This window comes from Suricata suricatta, chromosome 2, assembly GCF_006229205.1.
Source record: "Suricata suricatta isolate VVHF042 chromosome 2, meerkat_22Aug2017_6uvM2_HiC, whole genome shotgun sequence".
In the NCBI taxonomy this organism is placed as follows: domain Eukaryota; kingdom Metazoa; phylum Chordata; class Mammalia; order Carnivora; family Herpestidae; genus Suricata; species Suricata suricatta.
In genome coordinates, this window is record NC_043701.1 from 160,270,828 (window position 1) to 160,297,347 (window position 26,520).

The 26,520-nt window shown below is 40.4% G+C and overlaps 1 protein-coding gene across 3 annotated transcripts in view; it reads right to left on the bottom strand.

Annotated features, from left to right (window-relative positions):
• Positions 1–26,520, bottom strand: part of ARMH3 (armadillo like helical domain containing 3) — a 170,878-nt gene that overhangs the window by 138,360 nt on the left and 5,998 nt on the right. For all 3 annotated transcript variants that reach the window (XM_029932439.1, XM_029932438.1, XM_029932440.1), the window contains exons 2-11: positions 18,696–18,808; positions 15,537–15,593; positions 15,273–15,419; positions 12,597–12,704; positions 9,628–9,720; positions 8,608–8,682; positions 8,402–8,488; positions 3,045–3,101; positions 1,921–1,964; positions 558–618 (exon numbers count right to left, since the gene is read on the bottom strand). In XM_029932439.1, coding sequence (XP_029788299.1) covers positions 558–618; positions 1,921–1,964; positions 3,045–3,101; positions 8,402–8,488; positions 8,608–8,682; positions 9,628–9,720; positions 12,597–12,704; positions 15,273–15,419; positions 15,537–15,593; positions 18,696–18,797 — 831 coding nt within the window. In that variant the 5' untranslated portion in view covers positions 18,798–18,808. The remainder of the gene's footprint in view (positions 1–557; positions 619–1,920; positions 1,965–3,044; positions 3,102–8,401; positions 8,489–8,607; positions 8,683–9,627; positions 9,721–12,596; positions 12,705–15,272; positions 15,420–15,536; positions 15,594–18,695; positions 18,809–26,520) is intronic.

The following is a 26,520-nucleotide window of genomic DNA, read 5'->3' on the forward strand; positions in this document are numbered from 1 at the left end:
ACCAGGGAGCACTCAGCGCTGGACTCAGATCGAAACTCTCCTGTTTGATATTCTCTAGGTCAGTCCTCAAGCATAGCCAGCTCTTCAGGAAGCAAACATCTGGCTTAAGGTATACCCTTTTCCAGCTTTTATAAAACTGAATTAATTAATTTGGAAAAAAAAATCAGTCCCAGAGCAATCACAGCTCTCCTTCCCTATCTCACTTGGATTTGGAAATCAATAAAAGAAATACAGCTCTCAAAAGTATCTGTTCTTTGGGGCGCCTGGGTGGCTCAGTTGGTTGAGCGTCCAACTCTTGATTTCCACTAAGGTCACAATGTCATGGTTCATGCCCCGCATCGGGCAACAGCTCAGAGCCTGCTTAAGATTCTCTCTCCCTCTCTCTGCCCCTCCCCTTGCTTGCTCTCTGTCTCTGTCTCTCTCAAATAAATAAACATTCAAAAATCTGCTCTGAGCCTCTCTCCCCTCATCATGCCATCACCTCAAACATTTGAACTATCTACCCCCGCAGACCTCTTAGATTCCTAAGCAGGACAGAAAAAACAAGTCGGACTTACCATATTTGTTAAAGCAGAGAAAAAGCCACTCTGGTGTTCTTCTTCCTTGTCTTTATACTGTCTGTACAAAAATAACTAAATTCAACTTTGGTATTATTTATCAAGTATGTCTCCATCCTTGGCACTCTAGGTAATCAGGGCAGGGCACTCTTTGAATTCAGGACTCCAGAAACCAAAAGCATTATGACCACCTAGCCCCTCCCGTCCCCTCTGCAAGCTAAGAGGCATGCCTCTGCTCTTGAGGCAGCATGTATCAGAACGCCTGGCTACTTTGGGAGAGACTCAGAAGGCAAGCTGCAAACGTGTGAAACTGCTCTAACATATGGCTGATCCACTTATTTCCCAAACAGACTATTACTTGAAAAGTGTAACAGTGAAATTACTTTAAGGCTGTACAGTGAAAATCTTGTTTGTTTTTGAAGGAAGAGGAGGGAAATCTGTGAGCTAAACTATTTGTGGAGATGGGGCAGATTTGAAATTGCACATCCAATTGTGTGTGAGCAAAGCCTGGAGAGGAACAAGAAAGACACTGCCTGGCCCTTGCCAGGACTAGGAACACTTCTGGTTTCCATTCACTGAGTACCAGATCCTTCCTCATCCAAAGCCAGAGGGAAAGCAAGCATCAATGAAGAGAGCCCTCAGAAAAGAGCTAGACTCTGGGAAGCTGCCGTTGATTCCTGATGAAAAAGAAGCATCCATCAAACTAGAGCTAATTCAGTATGTTTTCTCCTTTTATTTATTAAGTGTACAAAAAAAAGTGGTGCTTCACAACCCTTTCTCCATAGAAAATGATTTGTATGAGACATTGGACTAAATGGAAGCGCATGCTTGTGGCTGGAAAAGGGAGTCAAAATACTCTGCAATAGAATACCAAAGGTTGCAAAAGAATGTGTCTGACTGCGTCAATAAAAGATGACACTAACCTGGTGGCTATTTTCCCCTTGGTATTAGAAACAACCCTGCTGGGGCGCCTGGGTGGCTCATTCAGGTCAGTGTCTGACTATTAGTCTCAACTCAGGTCATGATCTCATGGTTCGTGAGTTTGAGCCTCACATCGGGCTCTGCACTGACAATGCGGAGCCTGCTTGGGCTTCTCTCTCTTTCCCGTTCGGCCCCTTCCTTGCTCATGTTCTTTGTCTCTCAAAATAAATAAATAAACTTTCAAAAAGGAAGAAAAAAGAAACAACCTCTGCTAAGGCCATCAAGCTGAGCTTAGAGCAAATACGTCTGCCAGAAGCTAAATCTAAGAATACTCTTCTAGGATAGGTAAGGGAAATTCATCTAAGCACAGGAGCAAACCTGTCTTCTACTCAACCAATTCAAATGTAAATTAGACCCTTCCCTTCTGGAACAGCAGACTTACCTGTTATACTCAGATAAAGCCTGAGCAATCACAAGCCCCATTCCCTAGAAAGAAAAAGGATAGCACAGGTCAAATAAGGGGCTGGTGGTGATGCAAGGCCAGGGAAAATACTAATTACAGTCCTGGGAGTCCAGATTTTCCTGATCTAACTATCTTAAATTTACTTAATAGAGTAACAAGGCAGGGGGTGGTGGGGGGGTCCCAGATCACTGCCAATTTCACTGGGATCATTTTCACCTCAAAAGACAATAGAATCTTCAAACAAAAAGCTCTCTAAAACAGTCACAGTAAGAGTGACAATGATTCTCACATTAAATGAAGGTGCATAGAGACAAGCCACTCTCAGGCCACAGGAAAACAGGAAGGTAATAGGAAGATGCATCCAGTAAATGTTAAAGTGACTTATCAATTTTCTCTTTAGAACCTGCTAATAAACATGACACAAAGATCAATTAAGGCCACAGAATGAATCATGTGTGCTTTCTTCATAAGAGAAATTAGAAGAATGAAGAGGGCAATATGCCTGACACCTGGTCATCTTCTTCCTCCCTTACTCAGAGAGCAGATAGTAGATCCCAAACTTTCAAGGACATATGTAGCAGATACACACACCATCCTCCACGCTTCGGCTTCAGCAGGTTGGGCTGCAAATGCCATCTGGCTACTTCTACAAGAAGGGACCTGGGATCTCCCATCATTTAGTCATCTAAGCCTTGCTATGTCTTTTTTTAAAATTTCATCTTTATTGACATATAATTGACATACAAAATTGTAAGATATCTAAAGTACACATCTTGGTGATTTGCTATATCTTCTAAGCCTTCTTATTCTTGGGAATGTAACTTACTGGCTCTGTAGGATCATCAACCTCAGCACACTACGACATGAAATATAACCAACCATTTCATCATGATTAGCAAACAACCGTCTCTTCAAACCCTCCTTCCATGATGAGAAGATTAAAGACAATAAAATAGTCACACTGATGCTCTAAAAGAAAATACTGATACCCTCTTTAGAGCCAGATGAAATTAACACAAGAGCTCTCTGCTCTCTGTTCTAAATATCAAGTACTTAAACAAATATAGGTACTTAAAACAATATACAAGAATCTAGATACTCACATTGAGCGTAGCCTCATCATCCACGATAGACAGCTTCACAATATAAGGATTCACAGACTGTTAAACAAGAGAAGAGATTCAAGGTGAGTGTGACTTTGTTAAGAACCCATTAGTTAGTCTTAACAAAAATGGTTCTATAAGGCTCTCTCTGTATTGATGTTACTAATACCCACATCCAACCCATTCTGCCAACCGACTCCCCCCATTTCTAGTAAATCTCTCAGTGTGCATGGGCAATCATCACGCACGCATGCGCACATACCCCAGTTCTGTTCTGCTTGCATTTTCCTCTAGACTAGATCAGCCCAGGCCTGTGTCTGCCACTTTTTTCCATCTTTCCATCTTATTTATTTCTAAGAAGTGAACACTCCATAAAACTCATTTTGTCCTATCCTACCAACAATCTGTGGCTACAGGGACAACAGTCTTGGGGGAACATAAAAGCTTCTTTGCCATAAGGCACAAATTTATAAGTTGCTAACTTACAGTCTCATCCCAAAGGCTCCCTAACCATTCCAAAAACTATACGCAAGGACTGATTCACCCACCCGTAAAACAAAGCCACCTTGGGGGTGGAAAGTGGCAGCTGCTTAACAGCCAGTGAGGCCATTTATGGATCTGATACCCAAATAACACTGCAGGGGAACTGAAAAAAAAAAGGATGTAATTACCCAAACTACAATCTGGTCAGAACACTGGGATTTAATGATTGTCCCATCACTTATAGCATTGGAAGATTTCTTGAGTTTTTTCAGACCCAATCTCAGCTGGGCGGCATATGGAAATGGACATATATTTAAACTCATTAAGCAGTTGGGCCATCTCCTACCAGTGGGATGAGAACCAATGACCTGCTCACCTTAAAAATGTCCCACACATGGGATATAAGGAAAGAGGTCATCTAGATCAGACACCAATTTTAACCCAAGGGAAGTAATGAACAGTATCGGTAGTGTTTACAGCAACCAAGAAAACTCATCACTGAGAAACTTGGAAACCCCCCACATAGACCATATTTACTCAAGGTTCTGAGGGTATCTTTTGAATGTCAACTGGGAATAGAAAAAGAGACAGCTTTACTTCCTTAACAGCCCAAATGTTTTCTACAACACAACCCAAGGAGGTAAAACCCACTCCGTTGGTCACTTGATCTGAAAGAGAAAGGCTCTCCACACTGCTTCCTAAAACCAACAATCAAATCCTGCTGATGCTACAGATGTCAGACAAGGTCCAATGCAAGTGGGTTCTCGAAAAAGGAAATCAGCAGGAGCCTGACCTAGAGATGCCACAATGAAGAGAACACTGGAAGGAGCAGGCCACTGTTTCTTGGCATAATCTTTAAAAGTCCTTGTCACTCACCATCTAAAAGTCCACTGTTTTAGGTAATAATAAAGATCATCTGACTACCAAGAACAACATATCTTTAGCAGCTGAGGAAAAGGGAAGCTGACTAAAAGCAAGGGTTTAAGTTCTAGCTCCTCTACTTACTAATTGTGACAAGTTAGGCACCTTTCTTAACTTAAGCTCAACTTCCTCATCTGTAAAATGGGGATAAAATTTTCTTTCTCAGGGTTGCCATGAGACTTAAGAATGAATTAAATGGAAAAATTAAATGTAATTGAATGTAAAATCCTTAGCATAGTATCTGGCATATGGGGAGGGCTCAATGATCAGTAGCTATATATTTGCTCCTTCAACATTTTCATCATGTTTGAAGGAAAACTCTTTAAGAAAAAAAAGAAAAAGAGAAGGATCAATTTGCAACTGGACAATAAATAAGTTGGTAATTTCTGGGAAACCTCATGTCCAGTTGGGGACTGACTCACGTCATTACAGGAGACTGGGCAAACCTAGAAGGCCAGGATCTTAATGCTGTGAAAATTTCTATTCTACCAGATACTGATTTTCCTTAACACTATATGCCTGTTGTTCTGGTCACATTCTTTAGACTGAAGGCAATCTACTTTTCATCCACAAGACTGAATTACAAACTCTGTGAGCCTACACAGGATCACTCTAATAGGGTTCTGCCTTTATTTGATCTAAACCATACTCATCATTTTTCATTGGCTTTTTTTTTTTTCAGTTGGGGGAGCCCCCTACCCTCTTAGATGAAATAACAAAAACGGAACGCACTATTTCAGGTGAAGGAGAACTATTTACTTTTACTACATGACGTCTTTTCCATCACTTCCATTCCTTGAGTCCGACAACTTTATCTGTCTTCTCCGTGTTTAGGTGGGCGCCCAGCCTCCCTGGAGCCCTCTGCACCTTAATCAAAGGTTACTTTCCCCATCCTTCATGGGCTGGATTGTGGTGGTAACTGGAACCTGTTCTCACCCTGCACACACCCTCTCATACTAGTTTGCATAAAATTTTACCAGCTTTTGGTGTTGCTATATGCATCTGGAATCCCTCATGTGCCTGTCACAAACCTTCCTGCTCCATGGTCACTAGGCCTCCTTAATGGTTTCTAGTGAGTGACTTCTATCAAAAGCTGCAAAGCGGGGTGCCTGGGTGGCTCAGTTGGTTAAGCGTCCAGCTTCGGCTCAGGTCATGATCTCACAGTTCGTGGGTTCGAGCCCCGCGTTGGGCTCTGTGCTGACAGCTAGCTCAGAGCCTGGAGCCTGCTTCACATTCTGTGTCTCCTTCTCTCTCTGACCCTCCCCTATTCCCACTGTCTCTCTCTGTCTCTCAAAAATAAATAAGGAACATAAAAAAAAATTTAAAAAAAAAGCTGCAAAGCCCAGATAAATTATGCCCACCAGCTTGCCCCTGCCTACTATACTAATTCTTCTGAGGCTTCTATCAGACTAGAGATGTAGACCTCACTCCAGAAATGTGATCTTCCCTAGTTCCTTGGCCATGTCTAATTTTTCAGGCTGACATTTCAAAGAGCCCTACTGGGCTGAACCAGTGTTCAGTTCACATTTAGAGAAACAAAGCCCTTGCCTCAGAGAGGCCTGCATCCAGCAGAATGTTAGGGAAATACTCATTACTGATGATGGCGCTTCCCTCCAAGTACAACTCAACTTTCATGAACCGTCTCCAGCATTTTCCCTCAGCTATTTTTCTAGCTATTGTAATAAAGCAGCAGAGGCTTTTACACATGACAGAGATCAAAACGGCTACCATGCCAACCCCTCCAGATCACCAGTAAAACAGGTGTTGGTGATAAATTACATATTTATTAGTAGCTCTACACACTAGTTATAAGTTACTCCAAGAAAATTAAAGCAATCAACTCCTGGGATTTCTTTATTTTTTTTATTTTTTTTTAACTCCTGGTATTTCTGGTATTTCACACTGCTCCACATATGCCAGTTCCTCTTTAAGTATTCCTTTCTCATCGCCTCCCCTTCTTCCATATTCCCCCTTACAAGAATAAGCTCCAGATTTTGTTCCCCATCACTCTTGACCTAACTAGGAACCATCTCAAAAATCACTAAGTGGGGACACATGGCTGGCTCAGTTGATGAAGCATGTGACTCTTGATCTCAGTGTTTTGAGTTTGAGCCCCACATTCAGGTACAGACTACATAAAAATAAAAAATTCTAAGGGTGCCTGGGTGGCTCAGTCAGTTAAGTGTCCGACTCTTCATTTCAGCTCAGGTCATGATCTCCCAGTCATGAGATCAAGCTCCACCTCAGGCTCCGTGCTGAACTGAGCATAGAGCCTGCTTAAGATTCTCTCTCCCTCTGCCCCTCTCCCCTTCTCGCATACATATACTCCCTTTCTCTCTTAAATAAACAAACAAACAAATAAATTTTTAAAAAATAATTAATTTAGGGGTGCCTGGGTGGCTTAGTCAGTTAAACATCCAACTCTTGATTTTGGCTCACATCATGATCTCACTTCATGAGACAGAGCCCCGCATTGGGCTCTGCACTGTCAGAGCTTGGGATTCTCTCTCCCCTTCTCTCTGCCCCCTCCACTCATGCTCTCTCTCTCAAAAATAAATAAGCTTTAAAAATTAATTAAAAAATAAAAAATCTTGGGGTGCCTGGTGGCTAAGTCTGTTGAGTGTCAAACTTCAGCTCAGATCATGATCTCACAGTTCACAGGTTCAAGCCCCACAGTGGGCTCTCTGCTGCCAGGGCAGAGCCCACTTTGGGTCCTCTGCCCCCTTTCTCTCTGCACCTCCCCTGCTCATACACTCTTTCAAAAGTAAACAAACAGTTAAGGGGCACCTGGGTGGCTTAGTCAGTTAAGCATCCAACTTTGGCTTAGGTCATGATTTAGAGGTCCATGGGTCTGAGCCCTGTGCGCTCTGTGCTGACACCTCAGAGCATGAAGCCTGCTTCAGATTCTGTCTTCCTCTCCCTCTGCCCCTCTCCCACTCATGCTCTGTCTGTCTCTCTCTTTCTCTGTCTCTCAAAAATAAATAAGCATTAAAAATAAACATTTTTTAAAAATTAAAATAAAATAACTCTTAAAAGAAAATCACTAACTGAAGATCCAGAAGGTCACAAATGAAAAGCCTCCCTCCAGCTAGCTCATTTCTCACAGCACTGCTACTTGCTAAGTGAAGAAAGTCAGGTTACCTCAGTGCAGCTCCTAGATTCTGCATCCAACCGCTAGTGTCCAGAATTCCGTACCAAATACTCCCTATCCTTCCAGAGCAATCCCCAGTGAGGCCCCTGGTCTTCCTTGAGGGCCCCCCTTCCTTTTCTGTGTATTTTCCCTTTTGAAAAGAATCAAGTAGAGGCATAAAATCAAATACAAATCTCTGAGTTCTGCTCTTCATCTCAAAAACTTATAAATCTGTGCTTGATTCACTCAGGAACAAAGAGAACTCCAGAACGGACATGAATAAGGCTGTGTCTTCAATTCTCCATTAAAATCAGAAAGAGTTTCCAGACCATGGGTGATACTTACACAAGTGGACCGCATTAAGGAAATCCAACATACAAAAGTCCAATCTTTCAAAACAGATGCCTGAGGTCAGTGGTTCCCAATCCTGGCTAGTCATCATACTCAATAGGAGAATCAAAAACAACAACAACAACAACAGATTCCCAGTTCCAACTTGCAAGAGATTTGGATTCAGTGTGTCCAGAGTAAAGCCCAGAAATTTCCTCTTTTTGAAAAGTTCCTAGGTGATTCCAATGATCAGCTAGGTTTGGGAACCACTACATTAAGGGACATTTACTCACTTTATTAGAAGTTACACCACAGGGTTCCCTTATATGGCTATACCCTCTACCCCAAGCATTTAATAGAAAAGTTTTAGAATCAAAGTTAATCTATATACCATTTACCAAGAACATGTCTTCCATGTTAAAGTCCTCTAGGAGTGGCCACATTCAGGAGGATTATAGAAAGATTATGAGTGTCCATTAAGGGGCCCACTTACCTCATATTTTCTGTAATTCACCAACAAAGCCAAGAGGACAACAGCATCATACCCATGCTCTCTGCGACTTGGGGGGTGGGAGAGTATCTGTAACACCAACCAGAAACGCATGAGTGCCAACTGCTAGCTCCTAGGAATGCTAACAGAAAAGACCTGAGAAGGTGGTTTACCCAAAAGAGAAAGAGGTGATGGGGGCAATGACCTACCTGTAAAATTGCTTCAAATATGCTGTTGATCATTACATACTCTAGGATAGTGTTCTGGCTGATGTTATCTGTCACCTAAATACAATAAAAGGCTTTTTAGCAGTATCTAGGTGGCTCAGTCGGTTAAGCATCCGACTTTGGCTCAGGTTCAAGCTCCATGTCGCTCGCTGCTGTCAGCACAGAGCCCATGTCAGATCCTCTGTCCCCACCTCTTTCTGCCCTTTCTGCCCTCCAGCGTTGGTTTTCTCTCTCTCTCTCCCAAGATAAATAAAAATTTAAAAAGAAAAAATGGCCTCTACTGAGGCACTCTGCTATCTCAAGTATCGCTCCTCCCCCCTATCTAAGAGAATCAGAAATGTTAAAACATTCTACTAGATACTTAGTTGACTTTCAGTAGGCACCTCTGAGGCTGCCAGAGCCTGAATCGTCAGACACTAGAAGGGTAAGAAATTAGCAAATTAAAATTTCCCAAATCTCTGAACTTGTTTCTCTTACACCCTCACTCAAAGCATTTACTTCAGTTTTTGGGGGGTTTCCTTCCCCAAACACACAGAATGAAGTTTATGATCCAGAAGACTTTGAGTGATGGCAGGGAAAAGGAATTACTTCAAGTAAATGAACAACACCCCACTCTCCTCCCAGTAGAAGGTACAGGCCAGCTTCCAGTTATGTCAAAATCAGAACAAATAACTATTCAGAATCACAAAAACTGTTTCCAAATGAGACCTAATGAGAAGGGCAAATCTGACAATTCAGAAGACAAGAATTCTCCAGGGGTGGTACCTCTAAAGTGAGAAATACCATGTATCCTGAAGGCTAAAAATGCCTTTAAAACAGGAGTGAAAGCCCATTCCACTAACTTCCTTCTACACATTCACACGCAATGAAGTGATGTGATACCCCAGCAGAGAATTTTTTTTCCCTCTTTTCCTTTCTAACTTTAGGCTCAAGCATTCACATAAGCCTGCCCCTACTGTCAAAGATAGCCTTGATAGAGAAACATACAGATGGGTCACTTACGGTCACTAAGCAAAGGAGAAGTTTCAGACATAAACTCTTCAGACTTTCAGAACCTTCTGCACAAAGCAATGAATCCAAACTCTCCATCAAGTTCTGAGAAAGAGATCCATTAAGTATTAAAACATACCAAATAACATTTCTACTGTGTCTCTGTACAACTCTGGGATTGTGTCACACAGGGTAATGTATACGACATTCAACAACCATATCACTCTTTTAGGTCGAGGCCTTGCAACATTTGACAAAGAAAAGCCTTCAAAGTGTAGCTATTTGGGGGAAAATGCTTTAGAACAACTGCACAGAATAATAAAGAATCCACTACTTTACCCAATGAATGTTTGCAGCCTGCCATTCTCATGTAAACTTTTAGAATAGAATGAAGTAGGGGCGCCTGAGTGGCTCAGCAGTTAAATATCTGACTTTGGCTCAGGTCATGATCTCACAGTTCATGGGTTTGAGCCCTGTGTGGGGCTCTAGGCTGACAGCTCGGAGCCTGGAACCTACTTCGGATTGTGTGTCTCCCTCTCTGCCTCTCTCCTCCTTGCACACTGCCTCTCTCTCTCTCTCAAAAATAATAAACATTAAAAAAAATTTTTTTTAATAGAATGAAGTAAATTTTTAAAGGCTAATAGTGGTAAATAATAAATTAAAAACAATAATAAACTAATTCAATTACATTAGTTCAATTGAGAAAAAATAAGTGGTTAAATATGATTAAAAATGGTCAAATAACTATAGATAAGTTTCACTCTTTGATAAAGTATATCATTTGATGCATGCACACTGAACAAACAACAAAGAGACAATCTCACTACGGGCCATCACCGACTGTATACACTATCCAACAAAACTAGTGTTTCCACCTTCATCCATTCTTCTAGATATGTGACTGGAGTCTACCACTTGTACTAACAACCAGCTGGCAGACCCAATGTAATCAAAAGGTTGAACCCTCACACACTACAACAGAAGAAACAAGAAAAGAAAAGAAATATTTTACATTAAATGAATGAGGAGAATGACTGAGCAGGATTTAGCATGCTGGAAACTCGAGTGAAGGTTCAAAATAAGCTACTTCAATTCAACAAATATAGAGTGAAGGTCTACTATATGCTAAATATTGTGCTTTCAAAGGATTCAAGACAAAAAATAGATAATGACCTTTGCTCTCAAGGCATTTTTAGTCTACCAGAAGAGAAAAACAATCAGTTTTAACAGTTACTACGACAGAAATATACATGGAGAAGCAGAATTAGCTCAGAAGTCACCTATTCCAGGACTCCTAAGGGGTGTGTTATATTTTGAAAAATCAGTAGGAGTTAATTAAAACTTGAGGAGGAAAAGAATTCTAGACAGGCAATAGCGTGATCAAAGACACATGAGGAATGAAACAGCCCTGGGTGTGGAGTTGGAATACAAGCAGCTTATTATTCTGGAAGTCCAGAGTGAGGCACGATGGTGAGAGAGACTGGAGAAATAAAGAGGAAACAGGCCACGAAAGCTATACAATGCTAACCAGGGAGTTTGGTCTTTATTCTGATATTGATGGGAAACTAATGAAGGGTTTTAAGCAATAGAGATGTGAGTGTAAGATACATCACTGTGGTATCAGCGTGGATGGCAGATTTAAAGATGGTAAGCCTGAAGGGAGGGACACGAATGAGGACAATCTAGCAATTTTCTGAGGAAGTTGCCATGTCTTATTTGCCTATGTATCCCCTGTGCCTGGCGCATCAGAGCCTAACCAACATTTGTCACAAGAATGAATGAACACACCACTGAAATAGTTCAGGTGAGAGATGACGGGAACACTGGCAGTAGGGGAGGGAAAAGGAAAGACAGAATGAGAAACATGAACGGAAGCAAAATCAGCTGAACATGGTGATCATCTGGATATGAAAGATGAAGGGAAGAGTCAAGGATGACTCCAGCTCTGGGCTTGGGTGACTAAGACAACATGTGAGCCCATTCTAACAGGGAATGAATGAGGAAGAGAAGAAGGGAAAACAAGGAGTTCCATTTTGTAGACGTCAAGCAGGGGGTACGTTCGGGATGTGTGAGTGGGTAAATTCAGCAACTGCTTACAGAATATACAACTGTGAGCCTCATGAGGGCATGTTAAGGCTAACAACAGAGACTTAGGAACCAGGATCATATAGACAATAGTGAGAACTACGAGGATGAGAGAGAGATCTGGGATTTTACCGTGATATATACATAGGAGCTGTACAGGCTTGGAACACTGACCCCAAGTACTAAGTCTTCATGGAGTTATAACTGTAAATTCATAACATGTAAAAAATAACCTCATGACTATAAGGATTCTTTGTCACATAGATTATTTCACATTTAGTGAATGACAGAAGACTAGTTCTTCAAAGTTCATATTATAAACAACATTCATTCAAGATAGTGTCAAACATCACAAGTCAGATAAGGGACTTATATCCAAAATATATAAAGAACTCTTACAACTCAACAATAAAAAACAAATAACTCAATCTAGAAATGGGTGAAGGATTTAAATAGATATTTCTCCAAAAACATATATACATATAAAAGAGAGACAAAAACAATTGTCAACAACGATGTGGAAAAACTGGACACTTATACACTCCTGATGGAAATGTAAAATCGTATAGTAACTTTGGAAAATAGTTTATATTTTATATATTTTTTATTTGGGTTCATAAGTGTTTTGAAGAATGTACGAGCACAGGATATAAATCATAAAATAAACCGCTCATCCTTTATCCTGCAGGGGAAGGATACTTCAAATTTGAATTTAAAATTTTCCTCTATTCAAATAAACACATCTGTAAAACAAAAATATCCAAATTCAAGAACATGCTCAACCATTTAAATCCACCTGAGCGTAAAGCTGCTGGTCCATCAACTGTCCGCAGCTGGCCTCCGCGCACAGCTGTCAGGAGCAGCCGTCCACAAGCCCACCTACAACTCTGCCTCACCTTCATGCACAGCTCTGCCTTGTCAAAGCCCATCAGCATGTTGATGATGTCAAACCCAGAGGTAGACTTATTCTTTTGATGGACTCCTCGAATGAGTGCACACAAGGTCTGCAGAGATGAGAGAAAGAATTCTTTTGTAGAAAAGGAGTCTCGGAACGTGAAGGGCGCTGGACCTGTCGCCTCGCGGTGCCACCTCAGAGCCTCCTCCTCACGCAGCTAACGTTCCAATGCTCTATCGCTCTAAGCTTCAAAACTGGCTGAGTCTTACGATGGGCAAAATCCAGACATTACAAGAGGAACGGCAATTAAAACTGTGCTCATCCTCTTTTTGGTTGTTTTTTAGCCATGCTCTTTTCGAAAACTGCATTGCAAAGACTGGGAGGTGAATTCAAACATAAAAAACAGTTCTTGAGCTTGAGTCATGGGATTGGTGGAATTTTTTCTTTATTTGAAATTCATTACAGTATTTACCTTTTAGTTTATAATTCTTAGTATTTTTTAATAACTACAAAAGTTATTTGGGTCCATATGACAACAACCAATTGCTTCAAATCTTAAATTCATGGGGTGCCTGGGTGGCTCAGTCAGTTGAGCAACTGGCCCTTCATTTCGGCTCAGGTCATGAACTCGCAGTTAATGAGATCGAGCCCCAAGCTGAACTCTGCACTGACAGTGTGGAACCTGCTTGGGATTCTCTCCCTCTCTCTCTGCCACTCCCCCGCGTGTCTCTCTCTCTCTCTCCCTCTCTCCCTCCCTCTCTCTCTCTCTCTCTCTCTCTCTCTCTCGCTTGCTCAAAATAAATAAATAAACATGACAAAATATCTTAAATTTATTAGAATCCCCATTCACTACTGACTAGCTGTGTAAACCTGGACAAGTCAGTTAACTTTTCAGGACCTCAGTTTTTTCATCCATAAAATGGGAATGACAATAACAGCACTCATCTCATAGGGATTTCCACTGTAAAGCACTTGGAATAGTCCCTGGAACTTTATTAATGCTCCAAGAATAGTGTCTGAAACTTTGTTAAAGCTCAACAAGTATCAGCCATTTTAATAATGTACTATATTTTTTATGGATTACCAAGTGACTGTCAATTTACTTCCCTGAACTGAAAACAGTTTACCACTCATGCTTGCATAGTGAGCCACTGTAATTATAGGAAGTAAAATTTCCAACTTTCATTTCAGCTTTCAGTGAGCCCCTACAACTGCAATACCCAAAATGCAGAATTTACTGTGCCAAAGGTTAACACAACTACAGGATAAACATGCTCCTTCTTTCTGGGACATCAGCTCAATAGTTAATTTCTACAATCTACAAATAAGAAAACTAGAGTTCACAAAGTGATTTGCCCAACTAGGAAGTTAGAAACTTAAACTCAACCTATCAAAAGTTCCAGGGGCACCCGGGTGGCTCAGTCGGTTGAGCGTCCAACTCTTGTCTTCAGCTCAGGTCATGATCCCAGGGTCATGGAAGTGAGCCCCACATCAGGCTCTGCACTTAGTATGGAGCCTGCTTAAGATTCTCTTTCTCTCACTCTGCCTCTTTCCTCCACCTGTGCTCTCTCTCTCTAAAACAAAAAAATACTATCAAAAGTTCCAATAAAATCCTTTATGTTATCATGGATTCTTCATATTCTAAGCTTGTCAATCACTGCCCTCGCTACTCAGCCTGATCTAAGATGCACTGGAGTTACTGGACTATAAACTTTAGAAATTTTGCCCATCATTCATTCAATAAAAATTTACTTCTACAGTCCTGACTACTTGCCAGGCACTGTATACACAATTCCTATACACTAGGAACGAAGTATGGAATGAAACTAACAAAGTCTTTGCTCTCAAGAAACCTGTAATGTATCCCTATCATTCCAATACTTAGCTCATAACAGTCATTCAAGAAAAAAGTATTCAGTGAATCTTCCCCATGATCATGTGACTTAGCATTAAGAACAATGATTCTTAATGTTTTCTGAGTTACGAACTTGACGAAAGCTCTCTCTTCAGAAAAAATATCCACATACACCTAAAATAATACATATAACTTCAGGGAGTCAAGGACCTTCTGAAACCCTAAATTAAAAACTCTTGATCTAGTGAGAAATACTGTTTTAAGAATCTCTTCTGAGGGCACCTGGGTGGCTTAGTCGGTTGAGTGTCTGACTCTTGATTTCAGCTCAGGTTGGGATTCCAGGGTCGTGGGGTCAAGCCCCACATCAGGCTGTGTTGAGTGTGGAGCCTGCTTAAAATTCTCTCTCTTGCTCTCTCTCTCTCTCTCTCTCTCCCCCCCCCTTACTCCCCCCACCCTTCTCTCCCCGCATGCTCACAATCTCCCTCTAAAAAAAAAATTTTTTTAATCTCTTCTGATTTTTGTTATAGATTGACTATCCCTACCTAATAGTTTCCCTTCTATCACTTCTTTTCTTCAAATGATCAAGAATTCTGTCAATCTGCCTTGGCATTAGATCAAGTTACACGATGAACAAGATGACTAGTATAAATGTCAATTTGTTTAACTAGGAACATGGCTTAACAAACATGGCATAGATGTTTATTATTTAAAGGGGGGGAACTTCATACCTAAGGACAACTTTAGGTTCCTCAGGTCCCAGCAGATGTGTTACAATTCCTTTCCCCTATAAAACAGGACCTCCCCAGTCTCCCAGCTATATACCTGCAGTGCATTGACAACTCGAATTGGATGTTCCTCTCCCAGAGCCTGGATACAGTGTTGAAATAAGCAATTAATATTGTCCTTGATCTTCATTAACTCCTCACCATCAAGAGACTCCAACTTGCCTTCTAGGTACTCTAAATTCACCTACCAAGGGAACAATAGGGATATTATTTTTAGTAACATTTTCAGTGTACTGTATTTAATGTGAGTGCATTTTAGTGTTCATTGTAGAACATAGGAGAAGGCAACCATCAAGTTTACCTTCATAAGGAAGAGCTCCTCCCAAAATCGCGGACTGCACTTACTGGGGTCCTCTGTCTGAAACAGAAAATAAGCAGTTCAATATCCCTGGCTAACTGAAGCATTAAAAACACATCTGAAAGGGTCACTTCACATAATCAGCCTTACCCTTCAAAATTAACTGTGCAAATGCTTGGTCTTTCTAAACTGCTAGAATAGGGAACAACGGTTTTAGACGTTCTTTTTTTCCCCCAAATAGAGGATACTTTGCATAGACATATATTCCCTGTGCCAAAAGTTAAATAATGGCTCAAAGAATCTGCCTCCAAACCTTTCTCTTCTAGCAAGAAGTAAGCCTAACCAACTGATTAAGATTAGTCACATTATGATGTCCCTATTGCATCTGTGTGTTCTTCAAAGCCCTTTCACATACATGAACTCCAATGGCCCAGAGACCCCAGGTATAGTAGATTTATCAGCATCCTCCTTTGGGAAGCAGGGTCCACAGGGCTAAGTTCCTTACACCAGTACAGGAGCCAGAACCTAGACCACATCAGCAATACTGCATGGTTTTACAACACCACGTGCTGGCTGCTCTCACTCGCCGTCCTGCATGTACTTTGTCCACTGTGCAGAACTTTTAATATGGTCTTCCTTAATTCAAATTGGTCCAAAACATTAACAAAAGTATAGTGCTAAAATCCAAAATTTCTTAACAATAATTTTCAAACAGAAATTCTGAAGAGTCAGAGGCTTCTGGTTAAGGAGCAAAATAAGAAAAAGAAAACCTCGACTTTAAAGGAAAACTAATGACATAAAACAAGTAGATCAATCACCTGCTATCTATCATCCATTAGCGGACCTTTTAAAAATTACTACCAAGAACAAATATCTTCATTAGTTATGAACTCCTGATCTAATAAGAAAATACTATACTAGAAATCTCTTCCGGATTTTGAACTGAGAATGACACAGAGAAGCAACATTTCTGGTCTTCTCATAAGGTCCTCATTTAGTGATTTCTTTATCCCTTTCTCCTAGGAGGGGGTCACACTTTGCCTCGCACACTTCTGTAATGTCATTTTGCCATCTATATGTGAAACTAGACTACTCATGGTCCCAGTCTCAAAGCTCACTCAGTCAGTAGTTCTATGTATGCCAACCTTACCTCATATAGAGAGAGCCAACAGGACCCGAGTACCCACTCATTTGCTCTATAAAACTACCTGTACTAACCTGCACGATTCTGTATTAATTTTCTGCATATCACTCAATTTTTGTTTATTTGGAAACACCTTTATCTCTCCTTCTATTTTGAATGACAGGCTTGCTGGATAACGGATTCTTGGCTGCATGTTTTTTCTGTTCATCACATTGAAGATTTCCTGCCATTCCTTCCTGGCCTGCCAAGTTTCATTAGATAGGTCTGTAACCACTCTGATAGGTTTCCCTTTGTATGTTAGGGCCCTTTTATCCCTAGCTGCTTTCAGATTTCTCTTTATCTTTGTATTTTGCCAGTTTCACTATGTCGTGCAGAAGGTTGATTCAAATTACGTCTTAAGGGGGTTCTTTGTGCCTCTTGAATTTGAATGTCTATTTCTTTCCCTAGATTTGGGAAATTCTCAGTTATAGTTTGGTCTAGTATCCCTTCAGAACCTCTCTCTCTTTCTTCCTCTTCAGGAATTCCTATGATACAGATGTTGTTCCATTTGATTGTATCACTCAGGTCTCAAATTCTCCTTTCCTGCTCCTGGATCAATTTCTCTCTTTTTTTTTTTTCGGCTTCCTCTTTTGCTATAACTGTGTCTTCTAATTCACCTATTCTTCTCCCTGCCTCTTCAATCCTTGAGGTGGCTGCCTCCATTTTATTATTCACCTAATTTATAGCCTTTTTTTTTTTTAACACATCACACCTATTTTGAAAGTCCCTAGTCATTGTATCAGTAGCTTCTCTGATGCTTTTTTCAAGCCCAGAATTTTCTGCATATCAAACTCTATCTCTAAGGTTTCCCAAGAATTAGATGTTTTACTTGATCACATTATTTATTCTGGGCCATGCGGCAAAGTTGAACAAGTAAGGGCCCTCGAGCCAAGCACTAGGGTTCAAACCATGGCTCCATCACCTTTTCCCTTTCCCCTAGTTTCCTTCTCCATAAAATGCTCTTTTACACGGCACATGTGAAAACACAGCACTCCTGCAACAGTCCTGGCAGAATTAGAGATGATGCACTTAGTGATGCACTTAGAATAATGCCAGGCACACAGTAGAATTTCAATACCTGGTAACTCTTTTTGGAAGTATTATTCTGTTTTACATATACTAGTTATGATCAGAATTTCAGAAGTTAGTACCCCTACAGAGTATCTAATTACTCTCCCCTTCCCTGATAGGGTAAATTTCACATCAAAGGCTTGGATAGTGGTCAATCAGCAGTTATGAAGACCCAAAGAAATCCCCAATCTAATCACTAATAATTTATCAGTTATCTTATAGATTTGGAGAATGAGATAGACTAAGCAACTGTTCTGTCCACTAGGAACTTGAGATGAAATATAATACTTCATCTTTTAGAATCATAAAATTCTAGGGCCGGAAGGAAGTTCAAGGAACATTTAGGATAGAAGAGTCCTTAAGTTGGGTCATGAGGATGACAAGTTTCTTAAAGATATTCAGAAAAAAGAAGTGCCTGGCTGGCTCAGTCGGTTAATCATCTGACTCTTGGTTTTAGCTCAGGTCATGATCTCATGGTTCATGGGTTCAGGCCCCGCATGGGGCTCTGCACTGACAGCATGGAGCCTTCTTTGGATTCTCCTTCTCCCTCTCTCTGACCCTCCCCCAATCACACACACACTCTCTCTCAAAATAAATAAATAAATAAAGAAATAAACAAACATTAAAAAGAAGATATTCAGGAAAAAAAAAAGCTTTCCAAGGTTTCCTCCTTCTTTTCAATTGTCTTACCCAGCTCATAGCAACAATCTGTAAGGAAAACATAACAACAACCTATATAAATTAACACATGATCATAATCTCTACTGGGAGAGAGCTCACTCTCATCCTCGCTCTCATTCTCCCTCTAAAGAACTGGTAGGTAGCAGGTAGAGGTGAGCTTATTTCCCATTTTGGTACAAGAAACCACGGAGTCAATCTGTGCAGAATTGTCAAGCTCCGGGCCTTACCGTGAAGATCTCATCATACATCAGCACCACTTTTTCCTTCAGCGGTTTTTTGGAGGCTGAAGATTTCCGGAGCAAACCCCCTCGTTTCTCCACCTGTGCCATGGTTAGAGAATCTGTGAAAAGAAAGCCACAGTCAGTGCTATAAATGCTCTCCAAGATGCTGGATAGTCTGTTGAAAAGCCTTAGTGGGAACTTTTTTAGGAAGAAGAAAAAAATGATAAGCCATGTAATCGATCTTATGCATCTGTCCAACACTCCACCCCCTGACCAGGTAATTTCAAGGTTTAAATCATCACTTGGCCTACAGCAAAACACATTTTACATCTTCAAAACATGCCAGTGGACAAGGCTTACACCAGATTCAAAACCAGGAAAGAAAGTGTAACTAGCTCCAACTAGAATGGATCTGGCCATATATTTGAGGTTGATGGAAGGAAGGTTGCAAAGCACACATTGCCCATAGACTGATGGTGAGGTTAAATTACAAGTATTGATTGAGCTCAGGACCATTAAGGCAGGAAGTGTCCTGCAGACTGATGTGCTCCATTGATTTCCCCAAAGTAAGTAAGTCCTCATCACTGCAAAGTGCTTGGCCTTCACTGCCTCATAAATCATACTGCACTTGACTGTCTTCAGAAATTCCTCTGGAAAAAGACCCAAGGCAGAAAATAGCAGTTATAAGGACAAAAATTAAATCTGATTTCACAATAACCAAATATAACAACCTACTTCTTTCAAATCTAATTATATATATTTATAACACTATCACAGATCACACTTCAATATATTTTTCAATTCCATATAAAAGCAATTCCATGAATCATGCCCAATTTCCCCATCTTGTTTCAAGGAATTTCCATTTTTTACAAGAGAGAACTTGAAATCCCACAGGTCTCCACTGTGGATTTACACATTTCCCCTCACTTCCCAGATTCTTTCTACTGTTGACGAAATTCCTGTCTCTCTCTTAAATTTTAGGCTCTAGTTGTGAAACTAATCTCACCCAATGGCAAGTGTGGGCAGTAGCAAGGAGCCTGATTTTACTTCTAACAAGGCCAAAGCAGCAGAACAAAATTAATTTTGTTCAATGACTTTTGGAAAATATGTCCTATATTTCAAATCAAATTCAAAATTTTATTTAAGGAAGAGATGCATCCAATAGCCTAAAAGACTGTAACTCAAACACTGTTTTTCTCTAATATATATAGCCAAAAAGGAGATTTACCTTTGAGCACAAAAAACACAAAGCACAGAAAATTTATCTACTAGATATTCAGCATCGTTGGCACAGGACCTACATCTTACCCTTTTTTTTTTTTTTAATAAGCACTATGGTCCAAAGAAAACTGAAGGAAAAAAATAACAACAACCAAAAGAGAGAGAGAGAGAGAGAAGATTCTTTTGGGCAATTTATACTATATTGATCATGCCTTTGCCTTAAAGAATGAAATACAGCCTCGATTCAAAACATTCCTGTGTCTTTTAAATAGGTTGTCAAGAGGAAGATGTCCTTATCGAGGGAAAATAAATTGGAAATCAACAGGATCCTATTAAAATAAATCAAAAGCAATGCAATTCTAAACTTAGTGGATATAGATCTTTCACGTGTTCAGCTTCAACCAGTTGATTAGCAGGGATAGCAGGAACCACTAGTTCTTGGATGTGAGAAACACCTGTTTACAAACATGCCCCTCTGAGGATTTATAATTGGGTTACAGCTAATCAATGTCCACCCTAAATCTAATAAACTCACTTTCTCTATTTCAGAATCAATACTTTCTAATAAGCAAAAGGGAATAGGAGAGGAAGGAAAAACAATTCCATCCAAAGTACCAAATTTCCTAAGAAGTTAAATTCTTTCCATCACTCTTCCTTATTTGGAACAGGGGGAAAATTCAGCCAAGGGCTCCCGTCTCATTACTCTCTGTCATCATCACAGGCAACTGGAATTTACCACCTAAGGTGCCTGAAATGTGACTGGAAACTGACAACATCGAGTCTCCGCCTCCTGCCAGCACTTCTACCCATGGAATATAGACAGAGTGCTTCTAGAATGGAAGGCTGAAAGGTGTGGAATTCTGTATTACAGAGTTTGTGGGGGGGGCGGATTTCAGAAACTAAACCTCTGCTCTTAGAAAGTAAAATATCTGACTGTTAGAGCACATCAGTAACGTGAGTGTAATTTGTTTATGTCATCTCAGTGTTTTTCTCCCCTTTCACAACCCTCCTCTTTGTAGAAAACCAGTAGCAGCTGAGGAGCAGCAAGGCATAACGGACCAAACAGCAGAAGTGAGACTAGAACACTAGTGTTCAAACCACCTAGATGAGATGGAGTGAGTCATTGTGTTTCCAGGTTTCCTTACAAGTAAAACAAGGCCCTGGACTAGACATATCATTGAATAATTCTCTCAGCATCACTGAAACACCACAAACACTTAAGAAACACCTAGGGGTGCATGGGTGGCTCAGTCGGTTAAGATTCCAACTTCAACCCAGGTCATGATCTCACCATTCATGGGGTTGAGCCCCACATCAGGCTCTCTTGGATTCTTCCTCCCTCTCTCTCTGCCCCTCTCTGACTCAATGCTTTCTCTCTCTCTCAAAATAAATAAATAAACTTAAAAAAAATACCTAAATGTTGCAAGACACTAATTTAATCACTATGGGGTTTCACAAAGATGAAACTACAGAGCTGATTCTCTAGGAGCACTCAATCAATTGTCAGAGACAGACATATCAAACACATGATAACCCCACAGCATTAGGCAAATCATGCGGAATAGAATAAAAGTACAAAGAAACTGCTATGGCACCATGAGGAAGGGAAAGAATCATTCTATGACTACACTATGAACTCTGTTGATCTGGGCTTTTAAATCCTTCTGGCAAAGCAGCAAATACAGCAAAGCCACTGTAATCCCACAGAAATGCCATCTTAGGCTTTAACACAGTGTCTCAGAAATAAGATATAACAGGCAAAGTATAAAAAAAAAAAAGGCAACATATCAATCCTAATTTCACCTACCATCAAATTTAGGAATGGTTTCTCCCAACCCCAAACTCAATGGTAAATGGTAAATCAATGAAGTCTTTTATTCCTAAACCTCAGGGACTACCAATCCCATGACCTGCAGAACAACTTCTCTCTGAAAGACTCAAGTCATACAACTTTTTAAGAATTATATCTTAAGACAATCCAGCCACGATATCTTAAATGCACATCACTTCATATCCCTTCAGGGTAAAATTACCAAATATCAAGGTTTTAAAATCTAAAGCCAAACTCTTCCATGCCTAATAGGCAAGAAATGCTACTTACACTATGCAAATTAGTTACTCATTTACTTTATTGTCTTCTTGAGCACAGTACATGTGAACTCTAGTAGCAGAAAATTAATTTAACAGAAATTCACTCTAATTTTCAGAGAGTTACCAGTTAATCCATCAAAAGTCTATTGTATTGTATTGTATCTATATGAGATGACAGAGGTTAATGAAACCCAAGGTAATCAATTCACGATATATGTAAATAAAATCATTATGCTGTACACCTTTTACACTGATGTGTGTACATTATTTTTCAGTAAAACTAGAAAAAAATCTAAAAGCAAAACATCTTAAGTTTTAGTACCAATTCTTATACACTCATTCTATAAACTTTAGTTCCCTGTCCTTCCCTGGACTTCAATTTGCCAATCTGTGAAAAGAAGTGCTGGCGAGGATGGGCAGAAAGGGAAGCTCTGTGCACCATTGGGAATGTAAATCAGTGCAGCCACTACAGGAAACAGTATAGAGGTTCCTCAAAATACTAAAAATAAAACTATGATATGATCCAGCAGTCGCACTTCTGTGTATATATCCAAAGGAAATGAAATCAATGTCTCATTAAAGAGATTTCGGCATCCTCATGGTCACTGCAGCATTATTCACAATAGCCAAGATATGGAAACAACCTAAGTGTCTTTTCTCAAGAAATGAATGGATAAAGAAAATGTGGTATACACATATAATGAACTATCATTCAGCCACAAAAAAAAGGAGATCCTGCCATTTGCAACAACCTGGATATGCCAATGTGAGATGATGGATGAATTGGGCTTTTATTTTATTTTTTTAATGTTTATTTATTTTTGAGAGAGCAGCCGCAGCAGCAGCAGAGGGACAGAGAGAGACGGAGACACAGAATCTGAAACAGGCTCCAGGCTCTATGCTCACAGCACAGGGCCCAACACAGGGCTAGAACTCACAAGCCGTGAAATCATGACCTGAGCTGAAGCTGGATGCTCAACTGACTGAGCCACCCAGGCGCCACATGTGGGAATGTTTTAATTAACCTTATCATGGCAATCATTCCACAATGTATATGTGTATCAAGTCATCCCACTTACACTTTAAAGTTATATATCAAGATTATATACCAAGTATCATCTCAATAATACATCAGTTATATCTCCATAAACCTGGGGGGTGGGGAGCCATGGAGCAGCTCTCTGCAGGCTCCCAAATTGAATGGCCTGGGGTCCCAGGGTCACATTGGTAAGGGACTGTCAGTATATCTCACCTTCTCTTCATTGGTGAGGGAAGCTCCAAAACACCACCTCTAGGCAGATGCTGAGGTAAAGATCCTAAAACATTTCAACCAGTACACAAGAAAAGAAAAAAGAGGGGTGCCTGGGTGGCTCAGTCGGTTAAGCCTCCGACTTCGGCTCAGGTCAGATCTCACATTCGTGGGTTCGAGCCCCGCATCAGGCTCTGTGCTGACAGCTAGCTCAGAGCCTGGAGCCTGCTTCTGGTTCTGTGTTTCCTTCTCTCTTTGCCCCAACCCCTCTCATGCTCTGTCTCTCTCTGTATCAAAAATAAATAAAACATAAAAAAAAAAATTAAAAAAAAAAGAAAAGAAAAAAGAGAAAAGTAAAAAGGAGAAAGAAAAAAATGAATAAAAACAAATATGCCCACCTTCTAGAAAGAAAAAACATATACACAGATCAGGGATTCATTCATTCATTCTGCAAATATCTATGGAGCACCTTTTTGGTGCTAAGCACTAAGGATACAGCAGTAGACAAGACAGATAAGATTTCTGCTTTCACGGGGCACCTGGGTGGCTCAGTTGGGTAAGCAGCTGACGTCAGCTCCGGTCATGATCTCACAGCTGGTAAGTTCAAGCCTGGTATCAGGCGCTGTGCTGACAGCTCAGAGCCTGGAGCCTGCTTCAGATTCTGTGTCTCCCTCTCTATCTTCCCCTCCCCTACTCGTGCTCTGTCTCTCTCTCTCAAAAATAAACATTAAAAAAAGTTTTAATAAAAAAAATAAGATTTCTGCTTTCAGAGTTTCCATTCTAGAGTGGGGGAAAGACAACAAACAAGTTGAGACAGTGATAAGTACCTTGAAGACAGACTATATAGGGGGATCACATTAGACTGGGAGGTTAAAGCAGGCCTCTATGACAAGTGACATGGGGGCTGGAACCAGAATAATGGGAAGGAAACAGCCATGTGAGAGTCTTGGCAAAAGTGTTAGAGGGAAAGGCATAGAGGGAATGGCAAATGCAAAGTCTCCAAGATTTGAACATACTTGGCATGTTCGAGAAACAGAAGAGCCAAAGTGCCTAGATTATAATAAACATTCCCTTTCTGAAATGCTGAAAGGTTTCTGAAGTGGGTATTTTGCGTTTTTGTAGGTTTTTTCCATACATAAAAAAATAATTCAAACGTCCATTAGCAGAATGGGAAGATTACAAAGTATTCATATAACAGAGTACTACCCAGAAATTTAAAAAAACAAATTATTGAAACAATATTGATTACTTTCACAGATGTTGAATAAAACCTCTGAAAGAAAAGAGTACAAACAAATGACTCTATTTACATGAAGTTCAAAGACAGCAAAATTAATCTATGGTGACAGAGGTCAGAATAGTGGTTACCTCTGTTGGGGAAGTGAGTGGAGAGGGGCACGAGGAAGCCTTCCTGGGTGCTGGAAGTGTGCTCTATCCTAATCAGAATGGAGGTCACACAAATGTCTACGTATGCAAGTAAAACCATCCAGTTGTACACTTTTCATTACATAAGCTGTTCCTTGATTTTAAAAAGACATCTGGGGGCACCTGGGTAGCTCAGTTAACTGCCCCCAACTCTTGATTTTAGCTCAGGTCATGATCTCACAATTGTGGGATAGAGCTCTGAATTAGGCTCTGCGCTAACAGCACAGAGCCTGCTTGGAATTCATTCTCTCTCTCTCTCCCCCCTTCCCAAACATTTGCATGCACACACTCTCTCTCTCTCTCAAAATAAATAAAAATAGCTTTTAAAAAGTATGGGGCGCCTGAGTGGCTCAGTGAGTTGAGTGTCCGGCTTCGGCTCAGGTCATGATCTCACGGTTCGTGGGTTCGAGCCCCACGTCGGGCTCTGTGCTGACAGCTAGCTCGGAGCCTGGAGCCTGCTTCGAATTCTGTGCCTCTCTTTCTCTGACCGTCCCCTGCTAACACGTGCTATCTTTCAAAAATAAATTTAAAAAATTTTTTTAAATTAAAATTAAATTAAAAATTTAAATTTAAATTTAAAAAAAGTATATAGGGGTGCCTGGGTGCCTCAGTCGATTAAGTGTCCAGCTTTGGCTCAGGTCAGATCTCACGTTTGTGGGTTCGAGCCCTGCGTCAGGCTCTGTGCTGACGGCTGGCTCAGAACCTGGAGCCTGCTCAGATTCTGTAACTCCTTCTCTCTCTTGCCCTCCCCTGCTCACGCTGTCTCTCTCTGTCTCTCAAAAATAAAATTTAAAAAAAATTTTTTTTAATTTTAATACACTTTTTTAAATAAAACATAAATAAAAATAAATTTTGAAAAGTCTGTGCAATCATACATATATGAAAATTAACAGCACCCATGCAAAACACTAGAACTAGTAGGGACCCCAACATGCACACTCAGGACACTAATCAAAAATAACAACCAAAGTGTCAACATTTGCTTAGCACTTACTATGCACTAGGCACTGTTCTAAACATTCTGTATACATTAATTGGTTTTATCCTGACAGACCTATGATCCAGGAACTTTACCATAAGAAAACTAAAACACAAAGTGGTTACAAAACAAACTTGCCAGTGTGAGAGTAGGGACTCAAACCAGCCACATGTTAGAGTCCCTGCTCCTAACCACTATGCTACACTGTCTCTCAAAAGGCAGAGGATGGGCAGAAGTGGTGTAATCTACGTATAAACAAAGCTGAGGAGAGTATCTGCAGAGAAACTGAGATGAGGTTCCAGGATAGTAGGGAGGAAGATTATATACTTGCTGATCTTAATGAACAAACTTTGGGATGTCCAGATCTCCTGAGTTTCAACACTCTAGTCTGCCAATGAGTAGAAGTGTCACCCTATATAGTAAAAGATACATGTGTCTGACACATGCATATGTATATCAATATTGTATATAAATATTGATCATGGTAAAGTGAGAAAGATATACAAATGAATGGAATGGTAGAAAAACTTGGAAGAAAACACTGAAGAGGAATCTGTCTAGTAAGGTTAATAGATGTATCCGATATGGTAATGGGGGGGAGGCTGAAACTCACTGATATCCACTAAAAGATTTAACTGATAATAATTTTTTTAATATTTATTTTTAAGAGAGAGAGCGCAAGTGGCTAAGGGACAGAGAGAGAGACACGGAGACACAGAACTGGTAGCAGGCTCCAGGCTCTGAGCCATTAGCACAGAGCCCAACTCGGGGCTCGAACTCACAAGCTGCAAGATCATGATCTGAGCTGAAATCAGACACTTAACTGACTAAGCCACCCAGGCACCCTGATAATATTTTAATTG